Raw genomic sequence first — 27,819 nt, forward strand, 5'->3', positions numbered from 1 at the left:
AGCTGGAGTCCAGAACGTCCGCAGCAGGAGGACATCTACAGCAGCTCAGAGGAATCTACCAGACAAGGGAGCTCAGGGACTCCAGAAAGGTCTATGGTTAGTAACTTTAATGGGACAGGCAGAGTTAAAGTAAGTGATGAAGGGGTTGGGGGGAAGGGGGTGAGCTAGGATCCCAGTGTGTCAGTGCGCCAGTTCCCCCGGCAGTCTAGGCCTATAGCAGCATGACAAAAGCTGGTCCAAGCCTGAGCCAGCTGTAACTATAAACTTTATCACTGACCAATCAGAATCGAGACGGGGCGGGACTTCCGATATCAGCTTTGTCAACAACAGTGGCGGAGGTCTGTAGATGACAGAATGATGACAAAAGTTATCACCTGTTTTTTTTTAGTTACAATTTCCGAGTTAGAGCTCCTGCTACCACGGGACTTCAACCAGATCCCTCAATCAGTCTCCGATCTACTGCGGTCCAGTTGTGTTTTTGGAACGCAGCATGGAGCTTGGCTGGACAGCTTGAGTCATGTGACTGTATTTTACTCGCTGTAATTACTGAATCAACGATTATCCTCATCCATATCGCCTTTATCGGCCTCTGAAATCCTCTGACCTGTTGGCTCCAGGCCTGCCTCCGCTCAAAATGACATTTTGCTCTGAATGGTCTGGCCCCTCCCTATGTAACTGATCTCCTGAGCCCTTACAAAACCTCCAGGCCTCTGAGGTCTTCTAACACGGGTCTCCTGGAGGGCGACCGTGCTTTTAGTGTAAAGGCCCCGCGTCTTTGGAACAGCCTCCCCTCCTCAATCAGGGCCGCCCCCTCTGTCGACTCTTTTAAGACTCACCTCAAAACACACTTTCATATTTTAGCATTTGAGTCCTCTAGCCCTGAATAGGTTCTCATTTTCAATGCTGTGCTTTCCTTGTCGTTTGTCTCTTTTTAAATGATTGCTTGTTTGGTCTCACACTGGGTTTTTTATGTATTGTACAGCACTTTGGTCAGCTTCTGCTGTGTTTCTAAATGTGCTTTATAAATAAATTTGACTTGACTTGACTTGACTTGTCATAGTTAAGTAAAAAATGATCTAACGACAACACAGAGTGTTTTATTCTGAAATCAACCGGATGTTTTCATTTTGTTTTGGTGCCTGACTTCCTGTCCCGCTCCATCTGCTCTGTTGAGATTGATGCGTCATGCTCCGGCATCTGGCAAAAATAGATGTCTTGCATATCTGATCCGTTGCGTTCCGACCTGCCGGATCAGAGACGCAGCCGGAGTGCAACAGAGTGGATCCAGTGGAAGTTAACAGATTGACTACAATAGAAACCGATCAGATCCGGAGCCGTGATGGATCGGAGACGGACCGAACACGGATCTGGTGGAATTTGGCCGTAAAGCTCTGACACGATTTCTATCAGTAGTTTTTACAGTTTCTTATTAAAATGCTGTTGAAAGAAAGGAAGTATGAAGCATACAGAGCATTTTAAAACAGACTCAACGGTCACTACTTAGGGAAACGGAAGTACACGAGCCATCAGTAAACGCTGATGAGAAGCGCTCTGAAATTGAGGTCTTGGGTGCTCCCTGTGCGAAAACTGGCATTAGTGGACACGGCACCTAAATTTAACAATGATCCAGAGCTCTACAGGGATATTTAGATCCACCAAAGCTGCTTAGAGATCATTTCTCTTTAAAGATATACAGTCAACCTTTTGTTGCGTTTGAAGGAAGAAAAAAAGAGCTACTACAAAAAGTTTCAGACAGATTTATTTATTGAAATGAGGATTTTTATGTACACATCAGACTGGTGTAATTTAAATCTGATGGAAAAGAATATTCTTGAATTCTTCCTTCTCTTCTTCTTCAACAATAAATCATATTTTAGTTTGGTTGTTGTAAATGTTTTTGTTCTTTTGAGTACAAATGTCCTTCTTTATTTTTCTGTCAGGCCCCTTCATAACATTTCAACAATCCTTCCCTCAATTCTTCTGAGTCTCCCCCCTGTTTTCCTCCCCCCTTTGGTTAGCTTATCTTCCCCCTTGGCTTTCCCCATCCATTGGTCTTCGTGTGTCTCCCCCTGGTGGTCCAGGGTCAGTTCCTGTGCTGCTCCTGGTCTTTCCTCCTCTGTTTTTCCTTCTGTTTCTCCATCTTGTCCAGAGCTTTTCTCTCTTTCTCTGCTGCGTTTTGGATTTCTCTGATGCGTCTCTTTATAGCACTGCGATCAGACGAACTGAGCACGCCCAGACCCTGCAGAGGACGAGGACAGAAGTCTCACTCTGATGCTTCAGATAAATATCAAATATGACTACACTTTTAGTCATGATGTATTTATGCATCGTTAATGCAAATTAGTCCACAGTCAGTCCAGAGTGAGTCATGCTATTTGACTCTTCACTTTTGGTCCAAGCAAAGTTTAAAACAAAGATATGAAGCACTCGATTATTAAACAACAAGGAAAATTCTGTGTCTTTTACCCTCTTTCTCACCTTCAGCTTGTTTCCATCCATCTGCAGGAGCTCCCGACCGTCAATGTCTTTTGCATTAAATTCTGGGATGTACTGGTCCATGTTAAATCCTCTCAACCACTGACAAACCTCCTGAGTCGTCCACAAAGACACCGGACAGGACGGCTCATCCAAGGGCTGAGGTGGGGGGGGGGGGGGGGGGGAGGAGAATGAAGAGGACTGTTAGCAGTGAGTTTTTCAAGTTAATGCACCTCGTAGCATCTTTGCTTGTCTCGTGAACATTAACAACAACCACATGTGTTTGTTTCTGTGTGTTACCTCATCAGAAGACTGGGACAGGGTGTGGTACGGATGGGAGGATCTGGAGGAGGAGTCTACAGGAGGAGAGGTTGAGGAGGATGTGTGAGGAGGTGAAAATTCCTCGCTGAGAGCCGACTCCTGAAAGATAGAGGAAGACAGAGAACATACAGTTTATAACTTAGAAACCTCAGATCTTTTTCTGAAGGTTCCAAAGCAGTTTCTAGTTTCTTGTGTCTACAGTACAGTAGTTGGTTTTGCTGGGCCTATTTTTTCACCCAAGTACTTTCTGTTCATCCTTAAAGCCCCCCTCCTCTAATTCCCCTTTCCCTTTTCATCACTTGTGATATTAGTGGTTATTCATTTTGGGACAACTTCAAGAACCCCCCCCCCCCCCCCCCAGCCCGAAGTCCCCAATAGTGTCCCTCTCCCCTGCATCCTGACACCCGTTGGTTTAATGGTTTCCCTTTGATGAGTGTGTACCAATGCTGGTGTCCACAGTTCAATAGGTACTTATTCAGCACCGCCTCCATCCACCACATCACACCCATCCTGCAACAGCTCCACTGGCTCCCCATCACAGACCAGATCAACTACAAAATACTTCTCCTCACCTTCAAATCCATACACAACCTCGCCCCTCCATATCTCTCTGACCTCCTCCATACTGCCACACCCGTCCGCACCCTCAGATCCTCCTCCTCCTCCATCCACCTCACTGTCCCCCCTGCTCGCCTTGTTACCATGGTTGGCCTTCGGCCACTCTGCTCCCCCCAGCTCTGGAACTCTCTCCCACCTGACCCTTGTAATACTGACTCACTCCCACATTTTAAATCCAAACTCAAAACTCATCTGTTTAAACTGGCTTACTCCATCTGACCACAACTCCACTGTCCCTTCACTAAAACTTTTAAAATTGTGTTTTATTTCCTGTTTGTTATTTAAACTCTGTTTGTTTTAATGTTGTGAGGTAACCTTGAGTGTCAAGAAAGGCGTCTATAAATAAAATGCAGCATTATTATTATTATTATTATTATTATTAATTTTATTATTATTATTATTATTATGTACACACACTAACACTCACATTAGAGCTGTTAGTGTCAATGCTTTAGAAGTGATAAGATAGGATAAATGACACGTGTTGACTACACTTGTCTTTTGTATCAGGCTGTAAACATGTTTATTTCTGCTGTAAAGATCGGCTTTTTTGGATTGGTGTGTATGTGGTTTCCGGTAACTTTAGGAGCCAGCCTCAAGAGGATCCTCAATGAACTGCAGTTTTTAGCACTTCCGCATTGGCCTCAATTCCCCGGCCGGAGGTTGCGACTTGGGGCCGAAGGAGGCCCTCAAGACACTTTATGTGTGAGGCCTCAGTAAAATGTCCACACAAGCAAGAATGTCCTTACACAAAAGGTTGTTCATCAAGGGATGAAGGCACACACACACACACACACACACACACACACACACACACACACACACACACACACACACACGCACACACACGCACACACACACACGCACACACACGCACACACACACACACGCACACGCACACAAAAGTCTATTAGTGCCATTAGGCAGCTCTCTGATGGAGCTTTTTCCTCTAAGCTTTTATGGTGAAACAGGGAGAGACAGTCATTAACTGAGGAGATAAAACCAACACAAAAGATAAATGAGGGTAACTGAAAGTGTGTGTTTACAGTCACATCACACACTCTCTCTCTCTCTCTCTCTCTCTCTCTCTCTCTCTCTCTCACTCACACACACACACACACACACACATATATACACAAACACTAGCACAATTTTTCTTGTAGACTCTATAACAGCAGAATATTTATCATCAACCACAAAACAAACCACAGAAATGGGATCATGTGACTCTCTCTCTCTCTCTCTCTCTCTCTCTCTCTCTCTCTCTCTCTCTCTCTCTCTCTGTGTGTGTGTGTGTGTGTGTGTTGCGGGGCTTGAACTAAAAGCATCCAGGCAGTCGTGTGGGTGAAGCTTAGTAAACCAGAAAAATCAATGCACAGAAACACACAGGCTGAAAACTGATACACTTTGTGTGTGTGTGTGTCTGGTCATTGTTCTCTATGATCACACAACTACGCTATCTGAAATCTCTGCTCTCTGATTGGTCGTGTCTCTGGGAAATATTATCTTGCAAACAACAATATCTTGAGGGAATGAGACGAAACTTGTGTGGACAAGTTAAACTGAGAGCAAATCAAAATGAGTTGTGAATCTTTCATGGCTGCAGATAAAATGATATGTTAGAATGAGACAAATCTTGCAAATAAAAAGAACAAATCAAGATTACGAGATAGAATTTTGCAAATAAGATTACAACTATTGCATTTAAATGAAAATGCAAACACGATCCTTATATTTTGTGAACATTATACTTCATGTGAATAAACAATACTTTTGGGAATAAAGAAAATATATGTTAACAAGTTTGTGCAAAACAATATTGCGCACTGAAAACTGTTTTTAAAAAATGAATATACATATAAACATTTTTGGTTTTTTTAGAAGACAAAAGTCATGTTTTCTTGTCCTTGAGAGCTGTTTAGTGCCGACTATTTAAAGTGAACATTCAGTCTGATGACCGGACATCAAAAAGTGTTTGTTATGAGTAAAACAAAAGGTAAACATTGATAAAGACCTGAGATTGTTCTGTACCTGAGAGTGAGACTTGCGGGGCCTCGGGGAGCTCTGCGGGGTGTTTTTGGGGGAGCACGGGGGAGTCCCGGAGGAGGAGAGCGACCCTCGTCCTTCGGTGAACCAGGAAAACGGCACAAAGGATCCCGAAGAACGAGATGGACTCTCGGACGGTTCTCTGAGGACACAAAACATCCAACAGTAAATCTGTTTGTGTGGGCGGGTTTCATTTATCTGTTTGTTTTGTTTGTTTTGTTTGATGTGAATAATTTCAAACCTCCAGAATAAAAGTTTTGTCATTGAAACCCACCTGCTGCCCACAGAGAGCCTGTTGGATTTATCTTTTCTCACCCTGATATATGACCGCCTGAGAGTCACCCTGAGAGAGAGAGAGAGAGAGAGAGAGAGAGAGAGAGAGAGAGAGAGAAACAGTGATACTTAAACATACGGAAAGGGCTTTTTTATTATTCTTATGTTTAACATTCTGATACCCTACAGAGTAACTATGAACACATGTTGTTTAACACTAGGTCAATTTGACTGCCGGATTCCAAATTGTATCATCTGTTATGATAAATACCCAATATAGAGAATTATGTGTTTATCGTTCAAGGATAAACTGTATATATATAGTTTCAATCACAGACTGTATAAAAAATGGACGTAGTATCCGTAACGTCCCCCATCTGTTTCTGAAGCGTTGTTTTGAAGCGAATTGGCAGCGGCAGCCATATTGGAAATGTTGAACTCAACATAACTGCTGTCGAGCAAGTGTTACATAAAGAGGCAGGCTTTGAGCCTCCTCGCCAACAGCTATAGTGTTCCTGCCTTTTAGTCAAGTCAGCTGTTCCTCTCATAATGGAAAACTTGTAAACTTAATATCTTCCAAATTGCAGCGTTATGAAAAAATTCACCCCCCATACTGTGTGAGCCAATCATAGACTGTAAATACAATATGGACAGCGTTGCTCTGCCTCTTCCTGTTGTACGGTTCTGAAGCCAAAAAATCCCTCTCCTGGTCGCCACCATTGTGCAGCCAGAGCCTGTGCGGCCGCTGTAATAAGCTCCGCCCTACAGCGTAGCATCACAAGACGCTGTGTGTCCTTTGAAGTGTCACTCTACGGCGGCTGTGAATCAAAGGAAACCTGGAAGTAAAACCCCGTTTTTGAAACTCTAATAACTAACGAAAAAGAAACTTTTCAGGAAAAAGAGGCCTTGGACACAAAACCGCCAAATACTAACTCCATATCACCGCAGCATACGGATGAGAGAAACATTCGTACGATGTGTATTTATTTTTTAAAGTTTGACTGCTCAAACATTCATTTGAATGGGGGAGACGGATTTTTGACCTATACTGCAGCCAGCCACCAGGGGGCAGACGCTCTACTGAAAGCTTCACTTCCAGCCGAGTGAGATGCACCCCTGGTGCTAATCCAGAAATGAGCTATCCAGACGACACTTGTTTTTTGCACCAGGCTGTAAACATGTTTGTTTCTGCTGTAAAGATAGCCTTTTTTGAATTGGTGTGTATGTGGTTTCCTGTACTTCTGGAGCCAGCCTCAAGCGGCTCGATGAACTACAATTTTTCACACTTCCAAATTGGCTTCAATTCTTGCGGACGGAGGTTGCCGCCTGGTTTCAATCAAAAACTTACACTATAATGATAGATGCCAAGCAACAAAGAGACATATGCCCGCTGGAAAACGTATCAATCTAATCACGGCAATCATTATTACTACCTGTGGCTAAACTACGGAAAAATATTTGCTTAAAATTGTTGCCTTTTGTGCCATTTGTATAAGTTACATTTTAAATACTTAAACACCAGACTTCAGGCTGGCTCCGGAAGTACCAGAAACCACATACACACCAATTCAAAAAAGCCGATCTTTACAGCAGAAATAAACATGTTTACAGCCTGGTACAAAAGACGAGTTTAGTCTGGATAGCTCATTTCTGGATTGGCACACACTGTACGGGGGGGTGATTTTTTTCATAACGCAGCAATTTCGAAGATATTAATATTACAAGTGTTCCCATTACAAGAGGTACAGCTGACAGGTGGGAACACTGTAGCTGTTGGCGAGGAGGCTCAAAGCCCGCCTCTTTACCTCACACTCGGTCGACAGCAGTTCAACTTTTCCAATATGGCTGCCGCCTACATCGCCTCAAAACAACGCTTCAGAAATAGATGGGTGACGTCACATTATTTATACAGTCTATGGTTGCAATCTACTCTCTTGACTCTTTTTCAAGTGTTTTCTTCTTTAAGCTGTCAGATGATGGACTGAAACTCTCCATTGCTCACCCCTCCCATTGCTGAAGCTCTACAAGTCACAATGGCCTTCAAGGACAAGCAGCATCCTGTGATGCATGATAAGTAAGATCCTCCATTTGTCAGGTTTTTACCATCAAAAACTTTAATCAATACAAACAACCACTCTCTTCTTCTTTGTAGTCCAGCCGGTGCTTTTTGTGGAGCTACTCACTGAATACAAAAACTTGTGTCTTACTAGTTTGTCCGTTCTGTGTGTTCTGTATGTGTGTGTGTGTTTGTGTGTGTGTGTGTGTGTGTGTGTTTGAGAGAGAGAGTCTTACCCCAGGTCTAGGAAGCGTCTCTTTGTTTTCTTGTCGAAGACGACAGTTGGGCTGCTGGAATCAGCTGGACTGGAGTCCCGACTCGAGTCTGAAACCAACACTGATAAACACATGTGAGAGCACACACACACACACACACACACACACACACACACACACACACACACACACAGACATTAGTATAAGTTAATATGAAACACATTTAAATAAGATTACAGTCTGTGTTTCTCATACTGATCATTGGGGCCTGGTGTGTGAGCAGATGTATTGTCACGTGTTTTTGCAGATACCTTCACTGTCGGGCCTCCTGCTCCTCCTCATGTAGACACGAGAGCAGTCAGGGGAGGGGCAGGACCTGGAGGGCGAGCTGCTCGGGGTCACCAGAGCCTCCTGAGATGTGGCATTGGTCAGCTGGTGGTACCGCCCGCGTGGGGGAGCAACCAATGGCGCTCCTTCATCCTCTGGAGAGCGACGCACCTGATGAATTCAAATAAAGCTCTTTTTTGTCCCCTCTCTTCGTTTCTTCATTAGCATTCAAATGTGAAAATCTGTCCTGAGCTCTTATTGGTCTCACCAGTGATGTGTCGAAGGAGAAGGCGGGGCTTCGAACTGACAGGAGCGAATCAGGGGAGGGGGAGTTGCCTCGTATAGCGAGCTGGAGAGGTGAGCGGGCTGAGTGTAACGGGCTGTCCTGATAAAACACACAAACGTACAAACATCAGTTGTGTGACGTTAATCGTGAACTTTTTTAACGTTATTCTTGCAGGTGCAAGTTATCAACATACTGACTACATGATGTTTGTTTCTGCCACACCCTGATACTTTTCTGTACATGTTTATACTGACAAGGCAGGTTACTGCTCTGTGGGAAATTTAGGTATCGGAATCCACCTTGAACATGGACCCTACCTTTCTCTCCAGACTGTCGTCCCCCTCCGTAGAACTCACGCTGTCACGGTATCGGGACCTGGAGGGGCGGTGTCTTCGTGTTTTGACGGACAGCTGAGCTCGGCCCTTCTGGATGCTGTTATCGAGCAGCTCAGTCTCTGGGATCGCCTCATTCAGGTCTGAAACACAGAGTCACAGAACAGACTTTCATCACCTGGTTTTATCTGCCAGGACTCACAAGTAGACTAAAATAGTGTGAAGGATTATGACTTGTAACTAGTCATGCAGACTCTAGTCTACGTGTTACAGGTGTGTTCACCCCATCTGTTTCTGAAGCCCTGTTTTGAAGCCAATCGTCAGCGGGTGCCATATTGGAAATGCTGACCACAAGGCAAGGCAAGGCAGCTTTATTTGTATAGCGCATTTCATACACAAGGGCAACTCAATGTGCTTTACATTAAAACATTAAAAGCATTGGAGACATTCAGACAGGCATAAAAGAACACAATTAAAATGACAAGTATAATAAAACAGAAAAGAAAAGGAAAATTAGAAATATATTAAAAAATGTGTTAAAATTTTAATTTAAAGTGGGTTAAAATAATCTAAGATAGGAAGGCAGTGTCAAATAAAAAAGTCTTAGTCTTTGATTTCAAAGAGGTGAGAGTTGGTGCTGACCTACAGCTTTCAGGAAGTGTGTTCCAGATATGTGGTGCATAATGATTAAACGCTGCTTCACCATGTTTCCTTCTGACTCTTGGGACTGAAAGCAGACCAGTACCTGATGACCTCAGAGGTCGAGGTGGTTCATAAAGTAGCAGCAAATCAGCAATGTATTTTGGGCCTAAACCATTCAGTGCTTTATAAACCATCAGCAGGATTTTAAACCAAACTTTGTCCGAGCTAGTGTGAGGTAAAGAGGCCGCCCTTTAACCTTTTCACTACCAGCTAAAGGGTGCCTGCCTGTCAATCAACTCAGCCATGCCCTTATTTGGGCAAAACTCGTAATCTTAATATCTTCGGAAATAGCTAGTTCTGAAAAAATCAACATAGAGTGTGTGCCAACAGAGAAATTAGCTATTCAGAGTTAATACATGGCTGTAAACATGTTTACTTCTGCTGCAAATATCGTCTTTTTTGAACGGGTGTGTATGTGGTTTCCGGGGTTTTTGCAGCCAGCCTCTAGTGGACGCTCGATGAACTGCAGTTTTTAACACTTCAGCATGGGCTTCATATTTTAAGACTGGAGATTCACCTTCATTTAAAAAATATGGTAAAATTTACACCTTTTTTTTTTGCTTTGTGTGCAAAAAAACACCAATTTAAGGAAAACAACAAAACAAGGTTATATTACAAAACGTATTTTCAATCTCATACAATATCCTTATCTTATCTTTGTATCTTAGTAGAGCTTATCTTACAAACTTCAACATCAGGAATATGAAGAGACACCGTCTGACGACTGGCTGATTGATCTTTCATCAAAAAGTTACAAATGACACTTCAGTTATCCAAGACTGAATTGAAACATGAAACAATAATAGTGTAATATATTTCAAGCTCACAAATGGTACTGTTAAATTAGGTTTAAGATTCTAGCTTTGTTCCTGTAAACATTAAAGAACCCCATGGAAGCTTGTTTGAGTCTGTCTTAATCAATTGTGAGATTGAGATAGCTAAAACTTAATGGGTATGTCTAGTTTCTTGTGGGTTTCTAAGTGTTTGGATAAGCGGTATGTACAGTGGATACTTACTCCATTCCTTTGTCTTTGAATCAATGATCAATCAATAAATCAATCTTTATTTGTATAGCGCCAAATCACAACAAACGTTATCTCAAGACGCTTTTACAAACAGAGCAGGTCTAGACCGTCTCTGTGTTAAATTATTAACAAAGACCCAACATCAAGACAGGATCAGATCTACAGACAGGACTCAGTCTGATCTCATCTTAATCCACCATAAGCAGAGCACTTTGCAGCTATTAGCAAGTTACAGTGGCAAGGACAAACTTCCTTTAACAGGCAGAAACCTCCAGCAGGACCAGACTCATGTTAGACACACATCTGCTGAGACCAATAGAGGAAATGAAGAGAGAGAGAAATGATAGTGGTCGGATGGATAGTAGTAGTGACGGAATACACAAAGTACATTTGCGAGTCTCTCAGGGCAGCATCCTCGGGCCTCTCTCTTTAATAAAATAGATATGGTTGTTACAATGGAAAAAACGGAAGAGGACCCTTGGGCAAGAAAATCAAGATTGAATTACGAAAGAACAAAAGATACAAACAAAACTTATTAAAATGTCTAAGAAACTATAAATCCAAAACACAAAAGAAAACACCGGGAACATGAGGAAACCCTGGTAGAAAGCAACACATGAGAACACAAGGAAGATGCACCGCAAAAACTCAAAATCTTACCAAGTGAAAATGTCTCATTTTTAGTCAAAATGTCTTTCCCACTTGATTTAAGATAAATTTACTTAAAGGTGACATATCATGCAAAATGGACTTTTTAATGGTTCTCTACCTGAAATATGTTTCCCTGGCATGTCTACAAACCCCCTGAGAATGAAAAAAATCCATTCTGCCCCTGTTCTGATTTCTCCACCTTTCTGTAAATGTGTGTGAAACGAGCCGTTTCAGACTTCCTTGTTTTTGTTACGTAACAACAATATCCGGTCTGTCACGGAGTCAGAGCTCGGAGCTTGTTCAGCCCATAGACTGTATAAAATACAACTCAACCCCTCCTCCGTTTTTCATTCCCTGCACACGTGTGCTAACAAGGAGCTTAGGAGGGAGGCATGCTAGTTGTAGGCTGTCTTAATAAACACAAAGGTCGGTTTTACTCCCCACGTCTGCAGATTTGAAGATCTAGTGGATGATTTTTATTTACCATGGATAAGTGCTAGCGCTAGTTAGCATAGCTACATAGCTACATGTCGTAGCTGTAGCTGTGTACCAAGACACACATCTACATACTGACAAATAAAACAACAAGTAACAGAATCTGTGACCAATCCTTCAGAAAAGGTCCCGCTGCCTTTCTGGCAGAGGTTGGTTTTACTCCCCAGGCCTGCAGATTTGAAGATCTAGTGGTTGATTTTTATTTATCATGGATAAGTGCTAGCGCTAGTTAGCATAGCCACATAGCTACATGTTCGTAGCTGTGTACCAAGACACACGTCGACATACTGATAAATAAAACAACAAGAAACACTAAATCTGTGACCAATCCTTCAGAAAGGTCCTGCTACAGGCGCCTCTCCGTCAGGATCAGATTCTGGATCAGATTCAGAGGATTGAAGTAACGTGGGTCTGTGAGCAGCCGTGTATATTCAGCCAACATGTAAACATTAGATCAACGTGCTGGACAGCCGAGGCACATCCACTTCCTGAGGGGGCGTGGTCAGAGGGAAAACAGAGTGTTCTGAGGAGGACTGAAGAAGAGGGCTTTTCAGGCATGCCAAAATCTGATTTCAAAGTGTTTTTTTGAGCATAAACTTTAAAGACATGTTTTGGGGACCTCTTAGACCAATATATATTGATGAAAAAAGCGTGATATGTCACCTTTAACAAGTAACATTTGAGCAAGATAGAGGGACTTGTTTTAAGACATCTTAAATATCTTGTTAAGGCAAACAATCTTGAAATGATCTTGTTTTGAGTTGTAATTTAGAAGAAACAAGGTTTATTTAACATTTCATACATTTTTCAAGCTGAGATCTTATTTGTAGAAGACAGATAATCTTGATTTAAGACAAACCCTTTACTTGCTTTAAGTAAATGCATTTTATTGGAGAATCTATCAGAAAACAGCTCCATTGATAAAAGAAAGAAAGAAAGAAGAAAGAAAAAAAGAAAGAAAGAAAAAAAGAAAGAAAGAAAGAAAGAAAGAAAGAAAGAAAGAAAGAAAGAAAGAAAGAAAGAAAAAAAAGAAAGAAAAAAAGAAAGAAAGAAAGAAAGAAAGAAAGAAAGAAAGAAAGAAAGAAAAAAAGAAAGAAAGAAAGAAAGAAAGAAAGAAAGGAAGAAAGAAAGAAAGAAGAGCAGTTTTTTTAAGGATGGGTTACAGTTTTCAGACACTGTTTCTTCTAAATCAGATCAAAATATACATCTTCAAACTACATGCACACAATGAAACACTTACTTTTGAGCATAGCTGGCTTATCCTAAAGAACATGACTGAATATTAGTATATCCAGCTCACTATGAGGAGACATTATATCTCAAAATGCTCAAATTAAACTTTGTAGTCTTATTTCAAGATAGTCTTAAACCTAGAGACTTTGAAGTAAAGAGAAGTGCCCCTATAATACAACTCAAATTAAGTTGAATATATCTCAAATGAAGAAGTTGACGTGAAATGTATTTGTGCAAAAATCTATTTTTGAGTGAAAAAATACTAACTGTTATCCTTATTCTGAGACACTAAGCTTTAAACTACTGGTAAAATATTGCTTAAAATATTTTTCCCTGCTAATTTTAAGATCACAGTTTTCTAAATATTACGTCTCATTTTAAAAAGTGTTATTAAGTAAACTTTACCTTGTTCTATTGGCAGATTTTTTTTTGCTTATTTCAAGGTAAAAGTACCTTTTTTTTCTTGTTTTTGGAGGGGCATTTTTCCAGTGTGTACAATGATCTAACACAGGACAGGGGAAACAGAGAAACTGAATACACAGAGTAATTAACACAGGTGTGAGCACAGGTCACAGGTGAAACTAATCAGATTAATCAAAAAAGGAGGGAAACACACAAGGGCAGGAAGTAACACTAAACTAGAAATTAGGATCAAGAACTACAAAATAAAACAGGAAACACAATAGACTAGACTAAAACACAAGACGTGGATCACTAATAACAAGAGGAAGACATAGGATAACTTATAACTAACACAAAGGAAATCTACAAAATTAAAGAGGAAACAAAGACAGAGAAAACACAAATGATTGCATTTATTTCTGTCTTCTCTTTGCTGGTTTTAGAGATCTTTTAACGCCCTCCTAAGCTTATCAAATAGCTTCCAGTATGAGAGGGAACTTCCGGCGTAGTTCTTTCAAACATATAAGAACATTAAGACCGTCCTTTGACCCTGCTGTTATCAGTTTTGGGTTTGTCACATCTGAAGCTCCACAGGCAGGTCTCCTTTCAGAGTGTTTAAACAACCCGTATATGCTCCATATACTACACTGACTGCTCACCCGACTGGTATCTGTCTCTCCGTCTATGAATCACTGACTCGTTTGTGAATACATTAATGAATAACTCATTAACTGCAGAGCCTCTTTCTAATGGCTTCAGCTGTATTTGTGATGACCCCTTAAGTTTTCAACATAACGAGCTTCTCTTCGTCCTCTTCATCCTCCCACTCACCCCATCAGAGCGCCATCAAATATTCAACATGCTGACCAATCCTTACACTCACACACACACACACACACTGCTCTTTCTATACTTATGAGAACCAGCAGAGACATTGTTTGCCACAGGGCCTTGTACTTTAACAGTCACAACTAAAAAACTTAACCCTGAATTTGGCCAATACATGACTCCAACAGGAACCTTAAGAAGCAGACTCTGTTGTTGGACAAAACTGGAGTCTTATTTCTTTGCTGGTCCTTCAAACTGATGGTCTCTTTTACTTCTATCGGTCCCACTGAGGCTTCAGTATTAAAGGTACTGTGAGGAGTTTAGATGTGTTGATTCTGGTGGCACCTTTGGATGAAATTGGCAGTGTTTTTATCAAGCAGCAACCTCCAGCCGCAAGATTTGAAGACAATGCAGAAGTGTTAAAAACTGCAGTTCATCGAGTCCGCTTGAGGCTGGCTCCAGGAAGTACTAGAAACCACATACACACAAATAAAAAAAAATCGATCTTCACAGCAGAACTAAACATGTTTACAGCCTGGTACAAAAGACGAGTGTAGTCTGGATAGCTCATTTCTCAATCGGCACACACTGTAATGGGGGTGAATATTTTCAAAACGCGGCAATTTCAAAGATATTAACATTAAAATTTTTCCATTATGAGAGGCACAGCTGACTTGATTGACAGGCTGGAACACTGAAGCTGTAGACCCGCTTCTTTACCTCACACTCGCTCAATAGCAGTCATGTTGAGTTCAACATTTCCAATATGGCTGCCGCCGCCGATAGGCCTCAGAACAGCGCTTCAGAAACAGATGGGTGACATCACGGATATTACGTCCATTATCTATACAGTCTATGCTCCTGTCAAAGCGTACATTTGTTGTTGAAGCTATTTAATGGAAGACTACCTACATAAAACTATTTACTTTACAAATCTTTGTGAACTCTGATTTATTACCGTTAGCCAGCTGCTAGCCGTTACTGGTCACAGCTCCCGTTATCATAATGTGTGCTTCAGAGTCCCATTCTATGTCCGAATAATGTAAATATGCACACGATTTACTATTAAATCCTAAAGAGCAGTGAAGCATCCACACGCCTGCATAAACATTAAAAGGGATATTTCAGGTTTTTTTTAGTGGGGTTGTATCAGTTACAGTACATTATTGCTCCTGTTAGCTTCAATGCTTGCCGGTGAGCTCTTCCCCTTTAATGAGAAAATTCCCAGAGGACCGGCAGGTAAGCTAGGCTATTTTCTCTGCAGACGGGGACGCCTATTTCACGTAATTTCACAAAGTTAAGAAAATATGGTCCAGGCACTCATCACGGTGCAAATGCATGCACCAGTAAAAAGATTGGAGCTATACAGTTTGCCGTCAGAAACCCCCTTTGTTTTGTTTTGGCACTATTTTCAGACGGACCTTGCAGACCGGTATTCTTCCGCTGCATGAGCACGGATCACGCCGATCAGCTGTTTGGATCAACAAGCACGTAGCATTTTTAGCAGACACTTTTAGGAACAAAAACTACAAACTGCAGAAATGAGTGATTCTGACAGGGACGATGACATGCCGTTTACTGTCGACACAAGGGAAGACCTCTATGAACCAGAGTTTACAGAGGAAGAACTCCAGATGCAGACCCAACGTACCAACGAAGAAGAGAGGGGAGAAAGTTCTGTGCTAACGAGTGAGCAGGAGAGATCCAACGTTACCTGGTGGTGCCGGTGTGTAAACTGTGAGCCCATGCCAACGAACCCAGAGAGCTTCTGCTGTCAGGAGAGGGATTTAGTGACAACAATACTTCAGGACCTTTCTGAATCAGAGGATACCAGCGGCTCACATACGGCTCCAGTCTGCATCACTCATCATCCAGAGTTCCCTGCCTTACAGGAGGTTTGCTAGTTTGAACAGCCGGGATAAAGACAGATTAAATAAAAAATCGCATACAAGTGAGTTTAATTCACTCTGAAGACCGATACTGCTACTTAATCCTGCTACGTGCTTGTTGATCCAAACAGCTGATCGGCATGTATCAATGCTCATGCGGAAGAACACCGGTCTGCAAGGTGTGTCTGAAAATAGTGCCAAAACAAAGGGGGTTTCTGACGGCAAACTGAATAGCTCCAATTTTTTTTACTGGTGCATGCATTTGCACCATGATGAGTGCCTGGACCATATTTTCTTAACTTTGGCGAAATTACGTGAAATAGGAGGCCCCGTCCGCAGAGAATTGTAGCCTAGCTTGCCGGCCGGTCCTCTGGGAATTTTCTCATTAAAGGGGAAGAACTCACCGGCATGCATTGTGGCTAGCAGGAGCAATACTGTACTGTAACGCATATGACCCCACTTCAAAAAAATGAAATATCCCTTTAAATCCTGTTCATTGTCATTTATCTTGTCTAGCTAGCTAAGCCCTCGTTGTACGAATCTATTTCAGAAAACACAGATATTAAAAGTCATACTCTCACTAATATCCTCATAGATCATGTTTTTACTGTCTGGTCATAAGCTTAATGTGTAGAACATTAAGACTCCCTCCGAGCCCCCTCCCCCACAATAAGCTGACAGCACTTTATTTCCCTGGGGACAGAGGGGGGAAGAAGGGCGAGAGGGAGGAAGAGCAGAGAGGTACAGAGAGGTGGATATGGATGTTATGGAGGTTAAAATGCTGGATAAAGGCGACACAGAGAGAGAAAACACAGATTTGATAAATGAGAGGATAGAGGGATGGTGTGCAGAGAGATGAAAGACATTAAATAACTGATGGGAGACAGCAGGAAGGGTAAGAGGTGGGGGAGGACCCAGTGGAGGGAAGTAATTATATTAGAAGGGGGGAGGAAGGAGAGACATTGATGATATTAGAAACTGGAAGAAGAAAGGAGAAAAGGAAGAGAGGAAAAAGGTGTGATGTGTTGAGGAATTCATTCTTAATTATGTGCTTATTATTTTTCCATTAACGCCTGATTGTGTGGTTCTTAAAAGAGGGAAAATAGGAACAAATGCCATCTCAAGGACCCAAAGTTAAACCTTCGCTATGCTTGTTTTATTCAACCTACAGTCCAAATGTCTGAGCTTTTACTAATACAGTCAAATAATTTCACTCGTTAAATGGGAAAGCAGTGAATCACAGCATGTCAGAAACTGGAAACATGAATTGTTGCAAAGTTATAATGTTCTTTTTGACTATTGGTTTCAGTTTTATTCAAACAAACAATCAGTGAGAGTAATTTACAACAAAACATCAAACTTAATAAATTCTTCAAAAGTTTCTGTAAGAAATGACTTCTATAAAGAAACACAACACAAAAGATAAATGAAAGGCAGTAAAGAGTACCATGTTTCCCTCTGACATGTATTGGAGTGGCATTAAAAAGACTTAAATGAAATATATGACCCCCAAATTAGCCCAGGATGGATTAAATGTACTTTTTTTAAATATCATGTGTAAGTGAGACTCACCAAACACGTTGTCTGTATCTTCTAGGCCGGCAGACATGACTCAGCAGTTACTATTCAGAGACAGAAAACAACACAAAGAGATTAATTATTACAGATGTAACAAACATTATATATATAATGTTTTCAAAAAATGTTAAACATTAATGAAACTATTCCTGCTTTATTGTTGGCAGTACCATGTGGCGTCCCTCAGGGAACCGTCCTGGAGTCTCTATTATTGCTATTCATTCCTTTATTCAGATCCCCATTAGCTGCCACTAATGCAACAGCAACTTTTCCTGGGGTCCACATTAAACAAACATAACATACAAAATATACATGAAATACAAAAAACTGAAAATGCAACAAGCATGAAACAGAGGAACAGAAAAAGGCTACAAACAGAGAACACAACAACTGAAAATACTACAAATGTAAGATACAACAATTGAAAATGCTACAAACATGAAACACAAAGACGGATAATGTTACAAACATGAAATACGAAAGCAGAAAATGCTACAAACATGAAATTTGAAAACTGAAGATTTTACAAACAGAATACGAAAACTGAAGATTCTACCAACATAAAATACGAAAACTGAAAACGCTACAAACTTGAAAATAAGAAAACAGTAAATGCTACAAACATGAAATAGAAAAACTGAAAATGCTACAAACATAAAATACAACTGAAAATGCTACAAACATGAATTACAACAACTGAAAATACACAACCATTTCAACCGGACCGGAGGTCGAACCTCGGATACAGGAGGAACAATGTGGTTTTCGTCCTGGCCGCGGGACAGTGGACCAGCTCTTTCTCCTTGCGAGGCTCCTGGAGGGGGCATGGGAGTTTGCCCATCCAGTCTACATGTGTTTTGTGGACTTGGAGAAGGCCTACGATTGTGTACCACGGGGGCTCTTGTGGGGGGTACTGCGGGAGTATGGGGTTCGGCCGCTACTGCGAGCTATCCCGTCCCTGTACGACCAAAGTGAGAGTTGTGTCCGCATACTTGGCACAAAGTCGGACACGTTCTCGGTGAGTGTTGGACTCCAGGGTTGCCCCTTGTCACCGATCCTGTTTGTAATCTTTATGGACAGGATCTCAAGGCGTAGCCGGGGGGAGGAGGGTCTCCAGTTCGAGGAGCTTGGAATTTCATCTCTGCTTTTTGCAGACGATGTGGTTCTGTTGGCTTCCTTGAGCGGGGACCTCCAGCGGGCATTGGGGCGGTTTGCAGCTGAGTGCGAAGCGGCCGGGATGAGAGTTAGCACCTCCAGGTCTGAGGCCATGGTTCTCTGCCGGAAAACAGTGGATTGCTCTCTCACGGTGGGGAGTGAGACTTTGCTCCAAGTGGGGGAGTTTAAGTATCTCGGGGTCTTGATCGCGAGTGGGGGTAAAATGGAGCGTGAGATCCACAGGCGGATTGGTGCAGCGTCAGCAGTGATGCGGACGTTGTATCGGACCTTTGTGGTGAAGAGCGAGCTGAGCCGGAAGGTAAAGCTTTCGATTTACCAGTCGGTCTACGTTCCAACCCTCACCTATTGTCATGAGCCGTGGGTCATGACCGAAAGGATAAGATCGCGGATACAAGCGGCTGAAATGAGTTTTCTGTGAAGGGTGTCTGGGCTCGGCTCGGACATCCGGAGGGAGCTCGGAGTAGAGCCGCTGCTCCTCCGCGTTGAAAGGAGTCAGCTGAGGTGGCTCGGGCATCTGATAAGGATGCCTCCCTTGAGAGGTGTTCCGGGCAGGTCCAACTGGGAGAAGGCCCTGGGGAAGACCCAGAACGCGGTGGAGGGATTATATCTCCCGCCTGGTCTGGGAACGCCTCGGGATTCCCCAGGAGGAGCTGGAAAGTGTTGCCGGGGAGAGGGATGTCTGGGTCAATTTGCTTGGACTGCTACCTCCACGACCCGACCCCGGATAAGCGGAAGAAAATGGATGGATGGATGGATAGTGGATGTAATGTACACGTTTTTAAGAGTGTCAAATGTTGAAGGAGTTTACTGACATTATTTCTTTGTTCATTACATCCCACAGTTCCCTGTTTCTGGGAAGTCTCAGTTTCACTGTGAATAGTAAGTCACGTAGAGACTTCATGTTGGCTTTACTTCAGCGGTATGAAACAGACAGAAACTGATGTGCTTGTCGTTTACTTCTAATTAACTTGTCTTAAGTTTGCTGAAATAACAACACCATGATGCAGATTTGTATAAAGTCAAATGTCAAGCTTTGTCCGGTCTGTCCTCAAGAGGAGAATACAATAACTATTGTCTACTGGAGGGCAGATCAATCAGTTCTGATGCTTCCTGGGAGTCTGTAAATCTAACACTGCTTGGCCTTCACACAGCGTCAAGCAGATTGTTCACCTAAGTGAAAGTGTTTGAACTGGAATGGATTGTTAGCTTCACTTGTATGAGGATATCTGTTTGTCTGATTAATACACCTGCTTTCGCTCTCCACACAGACTGTTTTTCCTGCACACTCTAAAGCCTGCTGATGAGTGATTGGTCTATACTACTCAGACAACAAACGTACTACACATATCTTGCACTTCATCTGTAGATCCATGGATCATCTACAGATGGATCCATTTCCAATAACTATCTTTTAAACCAACTGAACCTATTAAAAAACTTCACTACCTGTCCTCCTTTGTGAAGTGGGTCGTCACTATCAGTTGAGTCGTGTCATCTCTCTCCTGACTTCATGTCTCAGGACTCTATCTCCTAAACCACAGTTTTTTTCTGCTGAATTCTTAATGAGGCTTTTTTAGAGGTCAACTGCTCTGAGAGGCCAAGAGGGAGGATGGAGGATGGAGGATGGAGGAAGGGGCTGTGGGATTTTCAAAACCTGTGAAGACTTTCTAGTACTACAGAAACCAGGACAACTGTGGTACTCATCTGCTTCATATCTGGTCGAGGTGTAAAATGTCCTGCTTTACTAGTGAGTTTACTCTTTACAGATATGAACACTTGATGATGAGGTGGTGAAAATTAATGGAACATGTTTTAGAAATGTGAAGCAAGTGGAATAGAAATAAGACAAAGACACTTAATGAAGTAAGAGGGAAAGGTGAATGCAGGTGTTGTAGAACTGGACAGCTCCTGGCAACCCAAAATGGGATAAGCAGTAAAGATAACAAGTTGGTTATTATAGTTTGTTGGTATAGTTCCTTACTTCATTGAAGGTTGATAAATATGTTTGGTTTTTTTGTTTGTTTTATGTTGGTGTCTCTTCATGTTGTGTATTTTTTTTAGTTTTTGTTTTTTTATGACGGTCATGTTCTTCATTTTTTTTTCCTATGTGATAGCAGAACTCATTTCATATCATATTATGTGTTTCGACTTCAATCAATCAATCAATCAATCAATCAATCAATCAAGCTTTATTTATATAGTACCTTTCATACAAATCAAATGCAACCCAAAGTGCTTTACAGCGATTGAAAACAAGAAAGAAGCAGAAATGAAACAATGGCAAGGCACATTAGGGGAAGATAATAATAATGATAATAATAAAAATAATAAGAACACACATTAAAAATAAGAACAACATAAAATAAAATAGGGCCTAATGCACACCAAAATAAAATATGTGTAATTAAAATAAGTTAAAGCATCAAAATTAAGAATAAAAAATAAAATAGTTAAGATAATTTAGTGCTTGTGTCATGATAAACAAATAAATGAAAATATGAAAGCGAATTATCTTCTTTTAGCCCTGGAGTGCATTATTATTTTAACCATTATTATTTGAATCAATGCTTTAACATATATTTATCTTATTTAATTATTTATTTATCTATTTATTTCTTGTATTCATCTGATCTTGTTAACGCTACCTTATTTTTAACTTTTCTTTCCACTATTACGTATTTTATTAATTTTACTTTATTGATTTTATTTTATTTTTAAGTATTTTATTTATAATCCTGCCTTTTTGCAATTTTACCATTGCTGTTGTTTTCTGTCTCTCTGTTATTCTGTGAAGCACTTTGGGCTGCATGTTTTTATGTATGAAAGGTGTGATATAAGATAAGATAAGATATACTTTATTTGTTCCCCGTTGGGGGAAATTCTTTTGTTACAGCAGCTTACAACACGGGACAGGGGAATACAACAATGTACTAACATAGTTAAAAAGTATAATAACAGTAATAATAGCAATGACAAGGGTAAAATATAATATATTAAAATAAAATAAAGTAAAAATAAAATAAAATAAAATATGGCAACTATTACAGATACATACACACTATTTACACTTCTATCTGATAAATAGATAAGGTAAGTTATCGCACAATAAAAATTGCACCAGGTTATTTAAAAACATGCACAGTATGAAGAAGTAAAGTTGAGTTGAATTGAGTTGAGTTCTAAGGAGCCAACTTAAAAATAACAATACAATTATCCTAACAACACAATTATTAGCATTTCCCTCTGAGAAAAAGCTTGAGCCCAAACATCTCGGATGGTAAGTTAGTGTCATACATCACATAAATTTGAAGAAACATTGCTGAGATGCTCAATTTAGTGAATGAATTATCCAAGGTGACACCCGATAGGCAGCTAGTAGCTCCCACATGTCAGTCAAAGAGACCACGCCCCTAATCTGAAGCTTTATTGTGACTTAAATCCCTTTGTGTTGTTGTCATGAATAAAGAAGTGGTTTTGTACCGGTCCGTAAACATGTTTATTTCTGCTGTAAAAGGTGGACATTTTAACATGGAGCTCTATGGGGCCTGACCAAGGGGCAACCTCCGGCCACGGGAGTCCAATGAGGAAGTGTTAAAAACTGCAGCTCATCGAGGATCCGCTTGAGTGTGGCTCTGGAAGCACTGGAAACCACATACACACAAATTCAAAAAAGCTGATCTTTAAAGCAGAAATAAATATGTTTACAGCCTGGTTCAAAAAAAGAATGTGTAGTCTGGATAGCTCATTTCTCGATCAGCACACACTGCACGGGGGGAGATTTTTTTCTAACGCGGCAATTTTGAAGATATTAAGATTGTGAGTTTTCCATTATGAGAGGCACAGCTGGTTTGATTGACAGGCGGGAACACTGTAGCTGTTGGCGAGGAGGATCAAAGCCCGCCTCTTTACGTCACACTAGCTGGACAGCAGTTATGTTGACTTCAAAATCTCCAACATGGCTCCAACCAATGAGGGCTTCAAAACAGCACTTCAGAAAAGAATGGATGACGTCACGCCTACTACGTCCATTATTCATACAGTCTATGAGACTGACTTATAATTGCAGCCTCAAGTGGACTCTCAAGGAAGTGCAGCTTTTCTCCCACTTCTGCATTGGCTTTGTATTTTGACACCAGCACAGTGTGCTTGGTAGCACACTTGTACTTTCTGGACTCTGCTAAAGCCTGCCCAAAGTCAGCTGCATACAGCTTCACTGAGGACAAAAAGCACATCTGATGGATTATTATGCTCGATTTCTCAGAGGGGGTCACACAGTCAGACTATGACAGCTCTGATCTGAAGGCTTATCTCTTCACTCCTGTTGTTTGGTTCAGAAGTTGTGTAAGACACTCGTCTATGTGCCAGAAGTCCTTGTCCCTTCAATCACATGCAGTGAAGACAGAAAGATAAGCAAGTAAAGGTGAAATGACACAGAGCTGAGAGGGAGGTGGAGCGAGGCAGACAGGATTAAGAAGGAGAGAGAAAGAGAGAGAGAGAGTGAGTGAGTGAGAGAGGAGTGGGCAGGTATCCCAGCAGAAAGGCCATCTGCTGCCTCACCCTGCAGCCACTGTGTGAGCAGTAAACAGAGACATTGTGGCCACTCTGCATCAAAGTACAGAGAAGGAGCCAAAACAGGAGATCTGAATATAAGAATGCACCAATCATAACAAGTGTTCCACCTGCTGAGCAAAACATGTCTGTTTCAGGGACTGAATCCTGTTCTGACATGACTCTAGACAAACATCACTCTCTACAGTTCTGTTCATCTGTTAATGTTATACAATGTCTCTTAACACCTCATTTCTTCATCAATCCATAAATTTTTTTAAATCATATCATTTCTTTTTGTTTTAATGTTGATTTGTCTTATTTCAAGTTGCATTCGTTTGTTGTGTTGTGCCTTTTCATGGCGTGTGATTTCATGTGTTCTTATGTTGCTTCATGACTTCTGTTGTTTAATATGTTGTCATGCCATTCACATTCATATCACTCCCTGTCTATTGATGTTGTGTGTTTTTAACCTTCACATGTCATGATTTTTTGATTTTGTCATTCACTGTCTTTTCATGATGTGTCTCTTATGTTGTGTAATGTCTCTTTATGTCATGCACTTTTGGTCTTTTGATGGTTTTTCATGATGTATTTCTCATTCTTGTGTCCATAGACTGTATAAAAAATGGACACAGTATCCGTGACGTCACCCATCTGTTCCTGAAGCGCTGTTTTGAAGCTAATCGTTGGCGGGTGCCATATTGGAAATGCTGAACACAACCAAACTTGGTCCAAGCTAGTGTGAGGTAAAGAGGTGGGCCTTGAGCATTTGCACTAACAGCTACAAGGTGCCTGCCTGTCAATCAAGTCAGCCACGTCCTTATTCGGGGACAACTTGTCTTCGAAAATACAGTTATGAAAAAACCCACGCCCCGTTTCATGTCTTTTACATCTAAAATGTCACATCTTTTCATGTCTTGTGATGTCTTTCATGTCATTGGATGTGCAGCTTTCTGTGTGTTTTGCTCTCCTTTCAAAAAAAAAATTCTTCACGCCTTCTCTTCTCATTGCTTTTGATATTATGTCTTGGTTTTTATGTGTACTCTGTAAGTTAAGTAGCCTTTTTCCCTTTAGGTAATTTTATGGCTTTGTACTATTTATTTCTCATTCCATGCAAGAGGCAACCTCCAGCTGCAAGGCTTGAAGCCAATGTGGAAGTGTTAAAAACTGCAGTTCATCGAGGATCCTCTTGAGGCTGGCTCCATAAGTACCGAAAACCACATACACACCAATTCAAAAAAGGCGATCTTTACAGCAGAAATAAACATGTTTACAGCCTGGTACAAAAAATGAGTGTAGTCTGGATAGCTCATTTCTCGATCGGCACACACTGTACGGGGGGTGAATTTTTTCATAACGCGGCAATTTTGAAGATATTAAGATTACGAGTCGTCCAATGAGAGGCACAGCTGACTTGATTGACAGGCGGGAACCCTGTAGCTGTTGGCAAGGAGGCTCAAAGCCCGCCTCTTAACCTCACACTAGCTTGACAGAAGTTAGGTTGTGTTCAGAATTTCCAATATGGCTGCCTGTTAGAAACAGATGGGTGACATCACAAATACTACATCCATTATTTACAGTCTATGATTCCTTGTCATGTGTTTTATAGTGACCCCTTTTCATTTGATTCTATGTCACTTCCTGTCTTTTAATGTCTGTTTTTAGTGTGGTTAAGGTGTCTGTGACATTTTAAGTTTTTTCATGTTGCATCTTTTTATATCTCTCTTTGTTGTTGTGTTTAATTTGGCCACATGATTTTGAGTTGATTCTTTAAATGTTGTGTCATGTCATATCTTCTAATGATGTTGATGTCTTTTCATTTCATAAGTTCTCCTGTTGCTTTTATGTCTTCACCTACTTTTAGGTTGTATCACATCTTTTGTAAGCTTATTTCTTAAAATGTCATATCATGTCGTTTTCATGTCGTGTTTGTCACATCTTTACTTCTCGATGTCTTCTCATGCCATTACATTCCCTCTTGATTCACTCCTTTGCTGATTTCATGTAATGCCATGTCGTTTTTTTGTGGCGTTGCATGTCTTGTTGTGTCCTGTGATTTATATTGTGTTATTCTGTTTCATGGTATGTTGTCTTGCAATGATGATCTCTCTCTCTCTCTCTCTCTGCTGAATATTCACAGCTTTTAAACAAGAAAACATTTAGTGAACATGAGATTGATCTGTCAGCTGCTGCTCAGACTGGGTGGAGATGGACACACACTGTCTCCCTTACACACACACACACACACACACACACACACACACACACACACACACACACACACACACACACACACACACATACACTAACACTCAGATCTAATGAGACGAACACATTGACAACAGAGCACACAGCTCCTGGCTGAAGCTCCAACAGGATAATGCACCATCAGACTAAAAGAGACAGAGATGGGAGGATGCTGTTAGGAGGAAAAGAGACATGAAAAGATGGTGGATGAAAAAGTGATGATGGAGATGTACAGATGTAGGGAAGAGAGAGAGAAAGATATAGGAAAAATAAAATGATGACAAACAGTGAGAGAGAGGGAGGGAATAGAGAGGGTAGAGAGGGTAGCTGAAGAACCAGACAGCCAGAGAAAATCTAAACACAAACAGACAGACAGATAAACTCACCTTTCTCTCTTCCTCTCTCTCTCTCTCTGAGGGTTGTCATGGCACGTCAACCTCTTTCTATCTCTCTCTCTCTCTCTCTCTCTCTCTGCCTCCAACACCAGCCAGTTAGCGAGGACTGCGACTCCCAGGGTTCCAAGGGAGTGCGCTGCAGGCCTGGAGACAGTCTGGGCTTCGTCTGGAGGGTTGTGGGCGCTGTAGTTCCGGCTGCCAGGACTCTCAGCACCCTCCTCGACCGGCTGAGAGGCTGAGGGCTGGAGGCAGAGCGAGTGAATGCTGGCTCACCGCTACTCAGCAAAATACTGCAGCCTCCATCTGAAACAGCAGCACCAAGGACAGCTGAGGCAGACTGAGAGAGGAGGAGGAGGAGGACGGGGAGGAGGGAGGATAATGGATGAGGAAGGGAGGGTGCTGAATGCGGGGGGTGGAGAGGAAGAGAGGATTGGATAATAGGAGCAGGGGGAGAAAAGGAGAAAATGAAAAGAAAGAGGAGATTTAGATGAATAAGAAAAATGACCTCATAAAGTGACATCTCACTGCGGATAAAAGGACAAATGATTGGCTCTTTTTTATATTCACTAAAAATTAATAGATGTTGAAATTAGAGAAGGCATATTGAAGAGGAAAAAAATATTTAATAATAATAATAATAATAATAACAATAATAATAATAATAAATCAAACAAAATAAATAATAGATACTGGTATACAATTCAAAAATATATTAACAAATATTAAATGGGCCTCACTAATTAATAGGATTCATTTTTTATTTTTAGTTATGAAACAGAATGCATGGATTTACTGTGGAAATAAATCAAATACAACATTAAGACACACAAACCCACCGCAATCTGTAAAAACAAACAAGCTCATAAAAATCTAAATAAAGATTATTATTTTAAAGATGGAAGGCAGGCTGAAGCAGAAAAACAAAACTGAGCGGGACACATTTTAAAATGTATTGAAAAATTGTATGTATTGCAAAACGCTAAATATTGTACAAATAATGAGACATGGCGAAATGAAATAAAAAAATACAGGCAAAATCTAAAACAAGACAGATAACGTTGATCCATGTCATAGTTTTAGTTAAAGAGAATAGAAATGCCAAACAATGATTCTGGATATATTCAATGATAAGATACAACAGAAGAATTTAAGCACAGAAGAGAAATGATATAAAAAGGGGAAGATTTTTTTGTTGAAGCACATCTTCAAAAAAAAATACAAAGTCAGTCATGAGAAAAAATTTAAGTCAAAATAAAAACAAGAATTAATAGAGGGTGTCAAAAATAATATAATAATTTTAATAAAAATGTTAAAGGGGCACAAATTGGGAATTAGTTTTTTTCATGTTTATATATTTTGCTTCCAATCTACTTTTATATGGTAAAACATTTTCAAGTGAGTAACCATGTGTGTTGTTTAAGTTCTATATAAGATTCTTGTTGACCTCCAGTGAAATCCACAGCATGTTTATTTTTAGAAATGTTTCTTCCTGCTCATATATGTTGTCTTAAATCAAGCAGCAACCTCCAGTCTAAAAATAGTCCAATGTGGAAGTGTTAAAAACTGCTGTTCATTGAGGATCCGCTTGAGACTGGCTCTGGAAGTACCGGAAACCACATACACAACCATTCAAAAATGACGATCGTCACAGCAGAAATAAACATGTTTACAGCCTGGTACAAAAAACAAGTGTAGTCT

The 27,819-nt window shown here is 40.9% G+C and overlaps 1 protein-coding gene across 4 annotated transcripts; it reads right to left on the bottom strand.

The window, feature by feature from the left end:
- Positions 1–1,851: 1,851 nt before the first annotated feature.
- Positions 1,852–26,458, bottom strand: samd14 (sterile alpha motif domain containing 14). 4 transcript variants are annotated; one of them, XM_034711663.1, is made up of 11 exons: positions 26,113–26,458; positions 17,747–17,796; positions 8,935–9,092; positions 8,600–8,716; positions 8,316–8,502; positions 8,026–8,125; positions 5,735–5,803; positions 5,446–5,602; positions 2,776–2,895; positions 2,479–2,634; positions 1,852–2,239 (listed from the first exon to the last, which is right to left on the bottom strand). In XM_034711663.1, exons 2-11 carry the CDS (start codon positions 17,781–17,783, stop codon positions 2,084–2,086), a joined length of 1,257 nt encoding a protein of 418 aa, XP_034567554.1. In that variant the 5' UTR covers positions 17,784–17,796; positions 26,113–26,458; the 3' UTR covers positions 1,852–2,083. The 4 variants fall into 4 exon arrangements, with proteins under 4 accessions (XP_034567554.1, XP_034567555.1, XP_034567556.1 ...); XM_034711664.1 differs by lacking the exon at positions 26,113–26,458 and adding an exon at positions 20,375–20,424; XM_034711665.1 differs by lacking the exon at positions 26,113–26,458 and adding an exon at positions 17,923–17,991.
- Between the last annotated feature and the right edge of the window lie 1,361 nt (positions 26,459–27,819).

The sequence above is a fragment of the Notolabrus celidotus genome, chromosome 20 (genome assembly GCF_009762535.1).
Source record: "Notolabrus celidotus isolate fNotCel1 chromosome 20, fNotCel1.pri, whole genome shotgun sequence".
In the NCBI taxonomy this organism is placed as follows: domain Eukaryota; kingdom Metazoa; phylum Chordata; class Actinopteri; order Labriformes; family Labridae; genus Notolabrus; species Notolabrus celidotus.